Source organism: Lachnellula hyalina, assembly GCF_007821495.1.
Source record: "Lachnellula hyalina strain CBS 185.66 chromosome Unknown contig00101, whole genome shotgun sequence".
NCBI classification, from domain to species: Eukaryota; Fungi; Ascomycota; class Leotiomycetes; order Helotiales; family Lachnaceae; genus Lachnellula; species Lachnellula hyalina.
Window position 1 is genome coordinate 16180 of NW_022157215.1, and position 15638 is coordinate 31817.

General features: G+C 47.0%; 1 protein-coding gene across 1 annotated transcript; it reads right to left on the reverse strand.

Annotated features, from left to right (window-relative positions):
* Positions 1-10182: 10182 nt before the first annotated feature.
* On the reverse strand, positions 10183-11261 carry LHYA1_G006995 (uncharacterized protein; the record flags this gene model as incomplete). The annotated part of the gene is made up of 2 exons (XM_031151927.1): positions 10183-10676; positions 10841-11261. The coding sequence occupies 2 exons, from the start codon at positions 11259-11261 to the stop codon at positions 10183-10185; spliced, it is 915 nt and encodes a 304-aa protein (XP_031004054.1).
* Positions 11262-15638: the final 4377 nt, after the last annotated feature.

Sequence of the window (15638 nt, forward strand, 5' to 3'; positions counted from 1 at the left end):
GGCCATTGCCTCGACGAACGCTCAAAGCAGGTGACTGAAGTTCCGCTTCGATGGTGCTCGCTGGGAGAGCGCTGGTGAATGTGCCTCCAGCGACGAGAATGAGTGTGAGAAGGGAGCCTGGAGAATGCATTTTGTCTTTGTGGGGGTTAGAGCTATGGGATAGATAATATAGAATAATAGAATTGATGGGTTCTGGGAGTCTGTTCAAATAAAGACACTTTGGGCCACTGAGTCTTTCATATACTTTTTGCAAATCCCTACTTCCAGCTACAGCTCGTCAACTCAAAAGAGAGAACTCTTATCTACACACAGCCACCTATATCGAGTTGTCTATACGTGAAGATCCTTTCATTGCTACATAGCAATATACGACATACTATGTTCCACGCGGAAGGAAGCTTCACTGCCTCGAAGTGATTAGAATAGACTTATAAGAGGATTTGTGTCTAACCAGCATCAATGCCAAGTTCCTTTAAATACATTCTTTCAAATCCTTGGAGCTTTCATCCTAGGGATGCTTAATGAAAATAATATATGCTAGACTATACTATAATGAAGTTTAACACTGATTGTAGGATTTATAGACAACTTTAACCTTTTTTAACATTGATAATAAAATACTTAGGATGTGGCCTTATATATATAGCCAAGAAGTATACTAGGGCATAGCCTCCCACCTTAGAGATGTAGCATAGGAGATTTAAAGATCGATCTTATTATAATGTTAGCAATGATGCCCTACGTATTATTATATGCCTATTATTCATCATATAATATGTTTTACTAAACCGTAATCCTATATAGATGACATGATAATATATATTAGACTATGATTCAATTAAATTATAGGATTGATAATTACTAATCAATGGAATATTCGCTCATCCCTACTCCACACTCATACTTCTTTTCATGTGTGTTATACGAGGCCCGGGGTTTGACTGAGATAAGACAAATCTTGGCTACTTTGTACAACCACTGCATTTAGCGTCGCCGCATCACCGCATCATTGCATCGGGCGTAATATGGACGCACTACCATCCTGCGGAGTTTAGGATCATCATTGCATAATACGAAGTGTGACAAATCCTTCTATGGATGATGTCACTAAAATAGATGTTGATAGTTACGCCTGCTCCTGCCTTTATGTTGCAGATTGAGTATACCCCGTGACACGTAATTGAATCCTTCTAATGTGTATAAAGTACAAACAAAGCATTTTGAGTAGGCATCTATCATCTTCTCCATCAACTGGTCAGTTCTTGATTCATTTCCACTCTCCAGCCTAGCTCGCCATTTTTTCTAACAAAACCCAAGCCAACGCCAACACGAAACCAACACCAACACCAACACCAAAGGACATTTGATATCGACTCCACAAGCAACCATGGAGCCTACTACCCCCTACAAAGCCTTTCTCGCATCGCAAGAACAGGAAAAGTATCCCCTTTCCTCAACTCAACTATCCGCTTTGCGAACCTTCTTCTCAGACCCCTCGGTCCCAATCTCCCAGATCGCCAAGCAGATCGCAGAACCCCTCTTGGAGATTGTGGAGAAAATACAAAGGGGGGAGTCCTGCGAAGATCGCTTTGGCAGGCTCTGGCGAACGATCGCGGACGCCGTGCGGGCACTCACCAGCCTCAATGACCGACTAGTGGAGCTTGTGGTAGAGCTTCAGAGGGTCGAGGATCCGTCTGGATATATAGGAGCGATGTGTGATTTCAATGAGTATTGGCAGGAGTTTGCTTTTGACTGTAAGTCTACCAAGTCACCATACTGCACGATTTGAATGGGGTCCCTAACGAATTTGGCACCGGGTTTTAAGTTAAGGATCCGAGTTCAACAGATCTCGAACGCGATACTAAGAGGCAGGCGTGGATTAACATGAACTCGTTTTGTGCTAAGTTGTCTACGTATAATATCCCACAGTTAGACCAACGTCGGCGCGCTGGCTGGCCAATGCGCCACACGCTTGAGAAAACACCATGGGAGCACCTACCCCCTAGTCTTCAAAGCCCACCAGTTCCCGACGACCCAGAGGATCCCCTCTCAGACAAAGAACTCGAGTACGAACGCGAGATGCACGATGTCAAGAAATTGAATACCTGGGTCCCTGTTGCTACAGTCTGGATCCAAATCAACGCACGGGGTCTGTACGAGATGGAGGGACCAATGCCCGATGAGCGGGATTGGATCTCCACAAATTGGAAGGGGGAAAGAGGATGGTCGAAGGAGAGGTACGCTTACTGGAGAGCGAGGTTTGAGGCTATTGGAGACATTGGCGAGCTTGAGGAGACGACACGAGAGCTAGCCAAGGAAGCGGCGAGGATTATGAGGGACATTGAGATGGAGGGAAATGTGTAACGCTTTTAGGAGAGGTTTATAGTTAAGGATATTGGGTTATTGTCTATTTGCACATTTGCATATTTGTATATTTGCCATAATTATCGGAGCAGACCCCTCCTACAATCCGAGACGAGTGACATTTGCCTGAAAAAGAAAAAAACTTCACTTCTATACTCCACTCCGTAAACAGTAGCCATCGATTAGCTGACTTCCTGTCTGTACTCTAGTTAGCTGTTTCGCTTTTGATTAGCTTCTAACTCCCAAATAACCACCAGAATGCCAGAAATATTAGTATTAGTATATGAGAGATATCCTGCGTAGATTTCTTTGCGGTCCTAATTAGCTGTTGGGATACGTGGGTCATGACCTTAGCGCCGATGACTAAGGGACAGAGGCATAACCTGGTGTAACCACCAGAACCTCTTCGCTTCCTCATCCACACTTAGACTTACACAAACACGAATGCAACACACAGACTGGGTCTTAACTAGTAGCTAACAGCTAGGGAGAGTGATTACCATTGCTTGATACGATACCTGTGATACCAACACTAACTAACTGTGTGAGGTATTGATAAAAAGTATTATACGCTTGAAATATTATCATGACATAACGTAAGCATTGAAAAACATCTCATCATCTCACACAGGCTAGAGTTCCATCACAATCTTCAAAAGAGTGTAGTTTGTTAATCTACAAGCCGTATCATCCTAGCCAATACGAAAACGACCAAGTCATAAAGTTGCACTACGCTCTACCCCTTCTCCGACAAATTCTCTCTACCTCCCTCCCTCATAAACCCGAAGGATTATCCTGCAAATTATGAGCCATTCATATCCTCAAACATCAACCTTTGAAAAAGGTACCCGATGACCTCTTCTGCTTCATCTGTATCACCTCATACCCATACTGGTACCTCCACTCCTCCCGATACATCTTCATAGCAGCCGCCAAACCCTCCGAGAAGCCCTCCAAATATCCCACTTCGCGGCCCGCATGTATGCCGGCTCGGAAACCGTCGTAGAGGCCTTCGGCTTTGCCGCTCTGGTAGACGCGATTGCATTTCGTGCAAGATGGCGGCGGAGGTGATGTTGTGCGTGAGTCGATGATGGGTGGCGGGAAAGAGGAAGTGGGCTTGTGGAGCTTCGGAATTGCTGGTTGAGAGTCGGAGGAGGGTTGCTGGGTTGTATCAGGAAGGGTTTGGGGTGAGGTTGGTGAACTCATTTTGGATTTTCGGGTAGGAGGTGAGGATATATTGCTTTGTGATGATGGCCTGGATCTGAGAAGAGGAAAGAAACGACTGTGGTGTTTGCTGATTTGAATTTTCTTGAAGAATTTCGGTGTCAGAATGTTTGCTGGAATTGGAGTTGTACGATTTTAGTATGGTGTGAGTGAGTGAATATGAACTAGCATTGAAAATGCCTGTGAATCATAGAACTTTATGACCCTATTAGTTTACTCAAACCGTGTGAATCTCCTTCCAACTGTGGTTCCACTCTTCATGTAGCTATGAGTAAATCGTCCCCCAGATACCCAGCTAAGTTCCAAAAAATGCCTCCAAACCCCCTCAAAAGCAAGCTTTGCAATTCATGGAGCGCAATCTGCCTTTAATGGATATAAATAGCACAGCACACCAAGTCGGGGAATTTCTCGAGCCATATGGTCCACATACCTTTGAACTTGAAAGTACATCTGTTGACACGATCAATATAGCCACTGTCGTCAAACGAGACAACTATAGAGCGCCAGTATTCGATGGAAGGGGCAACGCTGTCGCACGGAAACCAGATCTTGGCTATGATACCGAGCGGTTGGACGACTTGCCCGCCATATATAAATCCCCACCATCTAAATCCAACCAAAAAAAAGATGCAGTAGTAGCCAAGAGAACAGTACGAGAGAAACGTAGTAGCACGTCGGTTTACCGTGATGAAGGGTATGGTTACTATGGGCGCCAGCCTGGAACCGTCAGTCCGCACTTCCGAACCGAAACTATCGAAATGTAAGTCCTTCCTTCCTTCGCTTTCAGGAATTGTGTTTTAATTCTAATCTGACCATCTCAGTGAGATCCCCGTCAAATGCCTATCATGCAAGGATAATTGTAAGAGAAACGAGAAGGAGAAGCAGCGTCGGACGGACTGGAACTTTGTAGCGGGACTTTACAGCTACTGGGGTAAGGGGGAGAGTGGGAACTATTCAAAGAGAAACTCGTGCGGTCACGAGCATGGTGAGCCTGTTGAGAAGAATAAGCTTGTGAAATGCGGTGGGCTTAGCTCTAGCGTGTAAGCTACATGATAGAATGAAGCGTTGCACATATATATACCTCGCCACGGTACCGGAATAGGTAATAGCCACACTCAAAGCAGCAAACTCGAAGAATCTGCTGAGATAATCTCTTGCTTCGCCTATGTCAAATAAGGTCAACGACTTATACTCAATTAGAGTTTAGACATCACCTTCAAAGGCTTGAGATAATGTTCCTCATCAAATTCTACCGTGCATCTCTTAGAACCCAAGCCACCGGCCACTAGTCACTAGTCATGAGACGTGAGTTGTGCGGAATTGTACATGTTTCACATCATACCAGTGCGCTACGGTGAATCCACAAGGTCTCACACATAAATAAGCAGAGTAGATGGGTTTCCAGAATTGAGATTGTCAAATGCAGTAAAGAACAAAAATACAGGCGTGAGAAGCCCAACTGCCTATCTATCACCGCCAGCAGATACTTCACAGACCGAAGATTTACATTCTAGCCATCATTCCAAATCGATTCAATAATTCTATCCACCACTGATGAGCACTTAGCTTTCCAAGCTCAATCTAGCATCCTGCTCGTCGCCCCATATATCATTCAAAAGTATCTCCTAGCCCCTCCAATCTTTTACCCTTTTTCTTCATTGTTTTGGGGTTTTATCCGTTGTCCACAGCTCCATCACTCACTCAGCACCAGACATCACCACCAGCGCCAGGGAACAAAAGGATATTTATGCAACGAAGGAAGTGATCCCCGCTTAAAGTAGAGGGGTTTCTGACACAGCACAGTCAGAGGTCAACTTACATGCCTCGTTGAAAGAAGTCGCAGTCCCTTGTCCCACACGCTAGATGATGCATGTCTTCCTCCTTATTTTGCAGCAAACTCGCCACTTGTGATTCGAAGGACAAAGACCCTATGCAACCAAGGAAACTAATCCCCGCTCAAAGTAGAGGGGTTTCCGACATGGTGAAGTCAGAAATCAGCTTACATGCCTGGTTGGATGTTGAGGTCCCATGTCCTGGGGAATGGATGGTGGAAGAATGTCGAAGGGGGTGGAGATGCTTTTGGTTATTGGGTGAAGAGCGGTGGTTGCGTAGTAGTGCCATATGATATGTATGTTTGGGTATATTCGTCGTAATCGTCGTAAGCAATCGTACATGAGACCAAAATGTATCAAAACCAATGAGACAATGTCGAAAAGATGGAAGCAGAACATCAGGCATGTATGATCTTGCTGAACGAGCCAGCAAGAAAGGCAACTAGCAACAAGTCAGTTTGAATTCCTCCCAAATATTTCTCAAGCCAAAGACGATGGGGATTTACTTACCAGTAATAAACACAGAGGTCGGGTTCAAAAACCCATCCATCCCCAAATCCGCAAACGGGTTCAGGCCGTAGAAGACCACCTTGCTGAGCCAACACGCAAAAGCCGGGTCGTACAGGTAATCTTGTTGGCCGGACAAGTAGTTTGAAATACCGAAAAAGAGGAGCCCAAAGAAAAGGAATAGTGGTGTCAGGTACTTGATAAATGGAGACATGTTTTCATCGTCATCATAACAATCCTCAGCATCATATTCCTCCAATTGGTAGTGTACAGCATCATGCCAAATCTCTTTTGAAGAATCTTCCTGATCCTTCTTAGAGGCAGATGGAGAAGCAGGATTGTGTGGAGTATTCGAAGCGGGCATAGACTCGGCAGGCGTAGAAGAGGTGGTGGTCGGGTTGCACGTAGTCGAACCGGTGGCATTGGAGGTTGAGGACTGAGGGTCTGGATCAGTTTGAGTTGAGCTCGAATTGGTGGCTGGTCGTTCTGCAAAACCCCCGCACCCCTTGGTACCACGCGAAGCACGGTCACGGTAGTTACTAGAATATACCGGGATAGGAATCTCTCGGTGTCTACCAGATGTGCGAGCTTCTTTCGCAGATGCCAGTTTAGTCTTCAAGTCATTGTTTCGGGACTTGAGTATTTTCTTCTCCTGCTCGTGAGACTCGTAATAGGCCATGTAGAGACGCACTTCATCTTCAAGCTTCATCTCTCCGAGTCGTAAGTTAGAAACGTCCCATGCAAGAGCTTCTTCTCGAATTTGGAGATCCTCTTCACGAGCTTGAAGCTGAGCCTGGGCACTCCTCAATTGCTGGATGTCCTTGGAAGAATCAATCTGGTTCTGCTTTGCCTGAACAGCCTTTTGATGTTCTGATCGCTCCTTCTGCAAAGTATCATCGTTGGCCTGCTTGAGGTTCTTGAGTTCTTGCTTCAAAACAGTCTTATCCTTACGGAGAGACTTGATGCATCGAACAGACTCCAGTACATAACTCTCAGCGATATCTCCAGAGAGTTCCAAGCCAACCTCGTAGCCTGCGGCAGAGATAGAATGCTGAAGCTGCTCCTTTGATGCAGCGAGCTCTGCCGATGCTTCACCATTGGTAGCTTTTGATTCGTTGGCCTCGACAAGATCTGCCTTGAGCTTTTTTATTTCATCAGCTGCCTTGACAGCTGCAGCCTCAGAATACGCGTTCTTATTCTGGACGTCAACAAGATCAGCACTGAGCTTCTTGATGTAATCAGCTGTTTTGACCGCTGCGGTCTCAGAATCCTCAGTGATCCGCTGGACCTTGGTGTGTGCGAGTTCGGTATCTTGGGTGAGCTTTGCGAGCTTCTCATCACAACCCTTGTGTGCCTCTGCCAGCTTGGCATTTGCACTCATCAACTCTTCACGCTCAAGTGCTGACTTTTTCTCAGACTCAAGACGGAGTTGAGATTCATGCTCACGGTCCTGACATTGCTTGTATCCCTCAGTCTTTAAGGTGTCATTTGTGAATCTCAATCCTTGGATTTCTTTCTCCAAGACCCCAATCTGTCCTAGATAGTAGTGTTCCACCTCGAGCATCTGGTCGGCATGTGCCTTGGGCATTACGAGGTTGATATGCTCCAAAGCCTGCGCATAAGCTTTGTTGCCGTTGTTAAGATCGTTCACAAACCGCGCAATCTTCGCGTGAAATTCTTTCTCCATCTTGGTATACTTGGCTTTTTCAACATCAACTTCCTTCTTCTTGATTTGGTTGGCATTCCTCAGCTGCTCTTCTGTCAACAGACGCGTGTCTTTCTGCAATTGAAGTTGCTTTTCGTGAGCAACAATCATTTTTCCTTTCGCGGTTCGAGTTTCAGCATGTGCATTCTGCTCCGCCTGCATTTTGCTCTGCAAATCCTGCAGCTGGTTTCGGAGATCTTCGAGATTTGCTGCCTCAACACCAGACATCTCGATATTGTCCACCTCGCATTGACCATTTCGAATGGCTTTGACTTCCATGTCGCTGATTGCTTGCTGGTACTTGGCTTTGAACGCATCGAACTCGGTCGTGAGGGCAGAATTCGCGTCATTTACTTCGCGTGTCTTCTTTTGGGCTTTTACGACACTGTCTTTCCATTTTCTGATGTCTTCCTGGAAGTATTTGCAGTTTTTGCATGACTGATTGGCCTGAGAGGCGGGTGCCTTGAGTTTTTCCGGGATATTGGAGGGAGAGGATGGTGAATCCAACGCGGTATCCCGAGTTGCTAGGCTCTTTGTGGTGGAATTTTCGGATGTCGATGCTTCGTTATCGGGGCCATTAGTATTGGGATGTGGGGTGACTGAGGTAGAAGTGGTGCCGAGAATGGAGGATTGAGCAGCCGGACCAGTTCTGGCTCGTTTCGTGGGTGGAAGGTAGGCGCTCGAGTTGATTGAGGGCATTGGGATGGAACATCCAGTACCGGAGATATGGATGTTTGGGTCTTGTTCGGATAGATCGACAATAGACTCTTCCCGCTCTCTCTTCGAAGTGACGTCTGTGGAAGCCATTTCTGCGGATGAATCCATGGTCTTGTGAGGCACCGGATCAGTAGATGTTGATTTTTGTGGTAGAACTTGATGCTCTTGGAAATCCTTTCAAAGCTCGAGTAATGTAAGACGTGGGAAGTAATCCTCTTAACAAGTTCTGTTTTGATGCTGTTTCACGATGCGGAAGATCTGCAAAACACGATGTGGAAGGAAACAGGAATCTCCAAGATTTGGGGAAGAAGAAGTTGTTAAGCAGATGGCGGGTAAAACAATGAATATGGATGGATAGATGCCCTCAACGCCTACCTGCCCACGCTGCATACGTAATCAGGTTGAGTGGGACAATAGTTAGGTGAATAGGAGCACAACTAACCATTTGAGGATATAACCAAATTTATATGAATTAGACAGAGTGATCCACTCTGCGGTGCTGTACTCTACATAAAGGAACCCCCAAAGGACATTTGACGCGACTCCAAAAGAGCACAACCTCAAACAATTTGTGAATATTTGGTTTAAAGCTATCGGTCGGGACATAAATATCATATACTTGCAATCCAACCCGAGTGGGACGCTCTTTTGATGATGCAAGGAGCCGTTCGCAAGACACCAATATTTCACGGGATGAAAAGGGGGGTATTATCACGTGCTAAACTTGAAGGCGAGCACGTTTATAAAACCGTGAGATATCTCTGTCTATGATGCATTGACTACTCAATGATGAAATATTCACTGTCTAATTGTCAAAAAGCTCTCCGTATAAGTGACTTATATCTGCGTCGCAGAGACGGGGATATGATCACGTGACGTAGGCAGGCCATGTATGAGATATCTTACAAGTACAAAATAGACATCCATGTTCTTGATTGCATTCTTGCTACCTGTTAAACAAACTCAATCATGCTCCGCAGTTCTGCACTATACAAGATTAACACGTGAGCTTGCTGTTTCGTCAGAACGTCGGCCACGACAATCTACCCCGTCTAACCTATTACATCCAGAAACCACCAGCATGTTCTCCCTACAGACGGATGAGAATGCCGATCTCTCGGTGCTTGATATAAAGTCAACTCTAGCATCTCAAATTTGTGATAAAAACGCTTCTCCGCTATATTTGGAGGATGATCGCAGCCAGACAAATCGCAGCAAGAGCGCCACCAGCAGCCTTGGGACAGACCCTGCCTCTCCGCTTCTCTCTTCTCCGAACAATGTGAAGAATCAGCAGCCCACACAAATCTTCATTGGAATCCATGCTTCTCTTTCCCCCAAGTAACTTCTCCCAAATCCCGTCAGCTCAAACCTACCAATACTTGCATGTATTTCTGCGTTTGAAATGCGAAAAGCTGACACATGATTAGCTCCACACTATCATCTACGTCTGCTAGGATTCCATTCTGCAAAGTCCCAGATGAAGCCTTATTTCGATTCGACAACAATCAGCATGCCGGCAGAACATTCACGTTTGGACTTGAAGAACCGGAGATACCAATTATAGAGGACAACAACTCCAGGATTCTTCATTGAATTAAGAGGCAACGCCACAAGGGGATCGGCAATCCCAGTCGCATATTACAGAACTTGACTCCGGCTTATTTCGAAGAATTCGAGAAGGGTAAAAATACGGACGATCGATCGATCAATCAATCCATCCCATATCAGTTACAGCCTTATCCGAAATCAGAGCAGATTTACATTCAAACATAAACCCTTTTCCTTATCATAGCACACCAGCCTACCACCCTCCCTCCCCGTTTATTAGTTAACCTAAGACAAAGAATTCGTAGTCCCCACAAACACAACCAGCACAGCAGCATACGCAGCAGTCGCCCCGACAAGCTGCATCGGTCCAACCTCCGCATAAAACGCACACAACGCCGCAAACAGGATCGTGGCCACGGACACGGTAAGCAGGGCCGTCAGAACAGTATTATGCAACACCATGACCAACATCGGCACAACCAGCGCCAGCCCGCCCAGGATCCCATACATCAAGCGTTCCGTCACGGCGCGCAGGTCCCGCGTCTTCTTCCAGTGCCCGCGCGCATGTCCCGGGAGCTGCGGCGCCTCCGCATCGTCGGGTACTACCTGTCGTCTGGGCAGCAGCGCGCGCCAGCGCGACGGCATCTTGTCCATGAGCCCGCTCTCTTCCATCAGGCTGTGGTCGCGGGCCTGTGAGCTGCACAGCTTGAACGGGTCGTTGATGAATTCGTGCGCGGACCGCTGGCTATTCATGTAGTCCCAGTCGCGGAGCGCGTCGCCTGTGCGGGGAGTTATTGCTTAGCATGGGGTAGAGAGAGCTGCGTGATGGATAAGTAGGTAGGTAGGGAGTAAGTTATACACTCCGTGCTGAAGCGGTGTTGTACTGGCGGAGAATGAAACGCTCAAGGTAGATAGGTATATAAGTTACAAGCAATATACATACAGTACGCATGCATCACCCTTTCCAACTCCCTCGCATTCCTCTCACTCCACGCATCACCCACCTCCACCCTTAGATCCACAACAGCCAGTTTCGCAAGCCTGTTACGCATTACCTGCAGGTTCAGCCGTTGCATTTCCGCCACGTTTAATACCCACACGTCCTTGTTGGCCACCGTCCGACTCTCCACGCAATACATAAGCTGGCCGCGGTGTTCCGAGCGCAGACGCTCCGAGAGCGTAAGAGCGGGCAAGTCCCCGTTATCGTTGTCGTTGTCGTTGGCGGCGGCGGCGGGTGATGGAGGTGCAGGCGCGGGGGATTCTTCTATCAGGGGCGGGTGGCTAGCTCTGTGACGCTGCTGGATTTCGTCATCGTAGGCGTGGCTTCCCCGGTGTCTTGCATCACGGTGTCTTGCATCAGCCATATTGTATTGTATTGTAATATATTATATTATATTAGTGATTTGCGGCTGTTTGCTTTAACGACGTCGAGGTTATGGTAGTCTTAGAGTAGATCAGGTAGCTACTATATACCAACCTACGTTTCGCAGACAAGAGTAAAGCGTACTGGTGCCTATCGTGAAAAATGAGGCTGTATTAATCAACCTCTCTGGTGTAGGTACGGAGAAAGGCTGTGCGGCTCAAAAGCATGCGTTGGGCATTGATTGATGCGGTACATATGTTCGGGTATGCATGCATAGAAAAGAATATCAACGGCGAATGAGAAGTCCTGTTAGTAATGTTTTAATTGATTACGAATACCTAGTTGTGTCCCTTCTCGGGCTATATGTATGCAGGAAGCGCCTGTTTAGCCTAAATCCACCGGTTATATACGTACCTATGATATAGAGAGTGCCATATATATATCACACATGCTCATTCATCTTGTAATAAAATGTTAAAGACCCGATTCCGCAGACGAACCCATCATGTAATACCTACATTACGTCTAACACATGAATTTTAGTCGTTTATTAGACGCAGTTGGACTGGGGATTAATCACAATCGAAATTACTATCACGCAGAAGCAACACAAGATGAGGTTTATTTATGATGTCTTTCATTTTATGAAGTCAATGTAACTATTCTATGTACTCAAACCACGAATCGATCTCCCCAAACAAAAAGCCAAAGCCCATCAACCCGCCCCAATCGCACATCGCAGTGAACAGACACAGCACAGCAGAGCATCTCCGGAGAGACGCGTTCGCTGCACTGAGCCCACCCCAATCCTACATCGCAGTGAACAGACACAGCACAGCTGGCATCTCCGGAGAGATGCGTGCGCTGCACTGAGCCCGCCACTGAGTGATGCGGGATGGTTTGGGTGATGGAGAGTAAGGCTGTGAAATACATGGAATGCCTATCTCGATCTTTGGAAGAGATATAGCAAGACAATAAAAAGGAAAGGCAAGGAAAAGTAACATGAAGAATGAGCCGCAGCTGGACTGTAGTCTTTTTGAAAAAACAAGAAATGCGCCAAGTGCGCCGTACGCCGTACAGTTGGCAAGCACAGAAGGCATCGAAGACGGCGTCCCCATTTGATCCTAAGTGATTCCAAGTCCTCCACCGTAATCATGACATGAAACACTTTCATCCTCCGCTCTTGTGTTTCGGCTTTTTTGTTTTTCTTTTTTCGTGTTTTTTTGTGCTTTTTGACCATTTCTTCTTCTTGGAGGTGGTGATGTGATGGTACAAGGAATGAGACTGCAAGTATTCTGATGATATCTCTTCAACAGCTCAAAGTATTCGGTAAGCCACCATGCATTGGTCATGGTAGAGTCTATGCGTTGTGGGCGATCGATCAATCATCCTTGTCAGGCCGACGAATGTCGAACCGCGGGGCGTACATCCGATCAAGTCGCTGCGTACCAGGAGGAGCTTTGACTTCTACACTTCTGCCCCTAGCACCTACGCCCACATTTTCCCAAGGGCCCATGATCACTTCGCCAGCGAAGGAGTTGGGGTTCTGGGTGATTTTGGTGCGGCAGTACTGATGGTAGATGTATTCGCGGGACTGTGTGAAGAAGGAAGCGCTGGGATCTTCGGGGATGTATTGGACATGAGTACAAGGGTGGTCAGTGACCTTCAACATAGATTCAGCGTGGTAATTGAAAGTTGGCTTCGGAATTAGCTTCGGAGGTCGCTGTGTGGCGGCTTGCAATTTCAAGGCTTTGTAGATGCCAATATGCTGAGCACTGGAGTACATCTTGTAGTCAGAGGGCTCGACATTGTCACACGGAAATGGGGGTTTGGCCAAAACAGGTAAAAGAGTGCAGACAAGGGATTCAAGGGCGATCGCCGGGTTCGGACGATGCCAGAGGTCTTCGGGAGAAGAGGAAGCGTTGTTGTTGGTAGTACCATTGGATGAGATCAAAGGCTGGGAGGTACGATGGCCAAAGGCAGAAAAGGCAGCTGCTCCAAGAATGAAGCTGAAAAGGAGGAAGAAGATGTTGCGACAACGACCATCTGACTTTGCTCGATCAACTGCAGGTTCGAATCAAACATTAGCAGACGCTACAATAGGTATAAGGGGTTATTCTTACGAGTAGGAGCGTTGTTTGTTGGGTCAGTGTCGGGGAGCTTGTGTTCTGGCTCTGAGGTGTTTGTTGGGTCGGTGTCGGGGAGCTTGTGTTCTGGCTCCGAGGAAGGGACTGTGGTCTCAGATGACTCGACAGTCGGAAGTGGCGGAATAGGAAACGCAGTAGGAGGCTCGGCAAAGCCATCTGCAATAATTCCGATCGAGGTCTCAACGACTCAACAGTTGGAAGTGGCGAAACAGGAGAAGCAGTGTGAGATTCAGCGGAGCCATCTGCGGCTACCTTGTTGTAAGACTTAATGATCTTTGCTGAACGACAAACGGCACCAAGTGAAGAGCTTCGAGGACGGTTGTTTCCAACTTGAACAGTAGAGAACGAAGTTAGTGAAATACCTGCCTTGAGAGCACCAGATGAAAGAGGGCCGTTGTCGTTGGTCATATCGCCATCTTCAGCACAAGGAACGGCGCCAAGGGAGTTGCTCCGAGGATGGTTGCTTCCGACTTGCACATTGGAGGACGAAGGTTCTTGAATACCCGTGTTGGCATGGCCGAAAGAAGGACCTTTGTCGTCAGCATTGCCTGGCTCCATCCCACATTTGACGCGTTCGCGCTCCAGTCTGCGATCCAGGCTGTCTTGATTTTGCAAATTGCTTGGACAGGACTGTTTGGAAAGGCGGTGGTCCTCTAACTTTTGGGCAATCGTGTATTTTTGAGGTGGTGTCGCGTCAATCTGGTATTTCTTGAGATCTTGTGCGACGACAGCATCAGACTTCTTTTTCTTGAGGAGTTTCCAATATTTCAAAACTTGTGCTTTAGTCTGGCAAAGCTCCTTGGTATTCTCGGCCAAAGCTGCCTTGAACGCATCATTCTTTGCTCTCAATTGCTTGACTTCTCTTGCAACTTTTCCAGCTTCTGAATTCTCAAATTTGTCGTGTAGCTCCTTGTAATCCTTCGCCGCACTCATCTCCTTCTGGGCTGAGTCACGAAGCTTGCTATTCAAAGACTTGATTTCTGCCTTGTCTTTTACTGATGACTCTTGAGCTTCGACTAACTGGTCCTTCGAAGAATCCAGTTCCTTTCGGAGAGAGGTAAGCTCAAGCTCGGAGATGTGCTCAGGCTCAGAGACAGGCCCATAGTCCCAAACCAGCGCAGAAAATTCCTCATCAGTAAGCTGCTCGGGCAAGTCCTCGGAGTCCAACCTCAAGTCAGAGGCTTGTTCGGAAGTAAGCTTCTGAGCCTGCGTGTTGACTTCCTCGAAGTATTTCATATTGTCGAACTGCCCAGATGATTGATCGAAGTCGGATGGATTTCCATCCAGATGCACAGAGTTGGGGGCCAGCTCAGGCAGTTGCTCAGAGCGGAAGTCCTGCTCAGAGGGCAAGTCATAATTTGGCGTAGGCTGCATTTCTGCATCGTCATGGTTGGCAATGTTCCTACCCATCCCAGCATCATATTGGGAAGAGTCTGTATCATCATAGTTGGCAATGTTCATACCCATCCCGTCATTATATGGGGAAGAGGTGTAATCAACAACGTCATGGTTGTATGAGTTCGAACCATTATCGCCGTTAGAGTTGGATGCGTTCAAACCATTATCCGGCTCATGGTTGACAGAGTCTGAACCATTATCGCCGTTAGAGTTGGATGCGTTCAGATCATTATCCTGCTCATGATTGACAGAGTCCAAACCATTATTGCTCTCACAGATGCCAGTGTTGAGATTAGAATCACCCCACATTTGCTCATCAGAGCTCGTAATAGGAGCGGTGTCAATCTCCACATCATCCGAAGCGCCGGCTTCCACATTGGACTCCGTCTCATGATGAGTGGTGGGTTGAGGCGGTGGGGGAACAACAGGAATATTAGGTACCTCAAAGCTATCTGACTGTGGAAGAGGAGAAGTGCTGGGTCCAGTGGGCAACACTGCATTATTCGCAGTCGATGGGACACTTGGATAGGTGTTGCCGCCAAAAGCCTCCACCGCATTGCCGACATATGGCGGTATAATAACCGAAGTGGTGGCATTGGTTCCTCCAACGGCAGACGCATTCATGGTTGGTGGAATTGGAGTGACTTCTGACAAGGTATCCACAGGCACATCACCCATTTCATGCTCACTGTCCTGGGCTAGAGTGCCTTCGGAAGTACTGAGATCGATATTGACGCCCTCATACTGCTTGGCCTGTTTCTGGTGAAACTCTGGGTTCAATTCTTCGGATGGCACTGTCATATCTTCGTCCTCACTATCGCTCATACTAATGC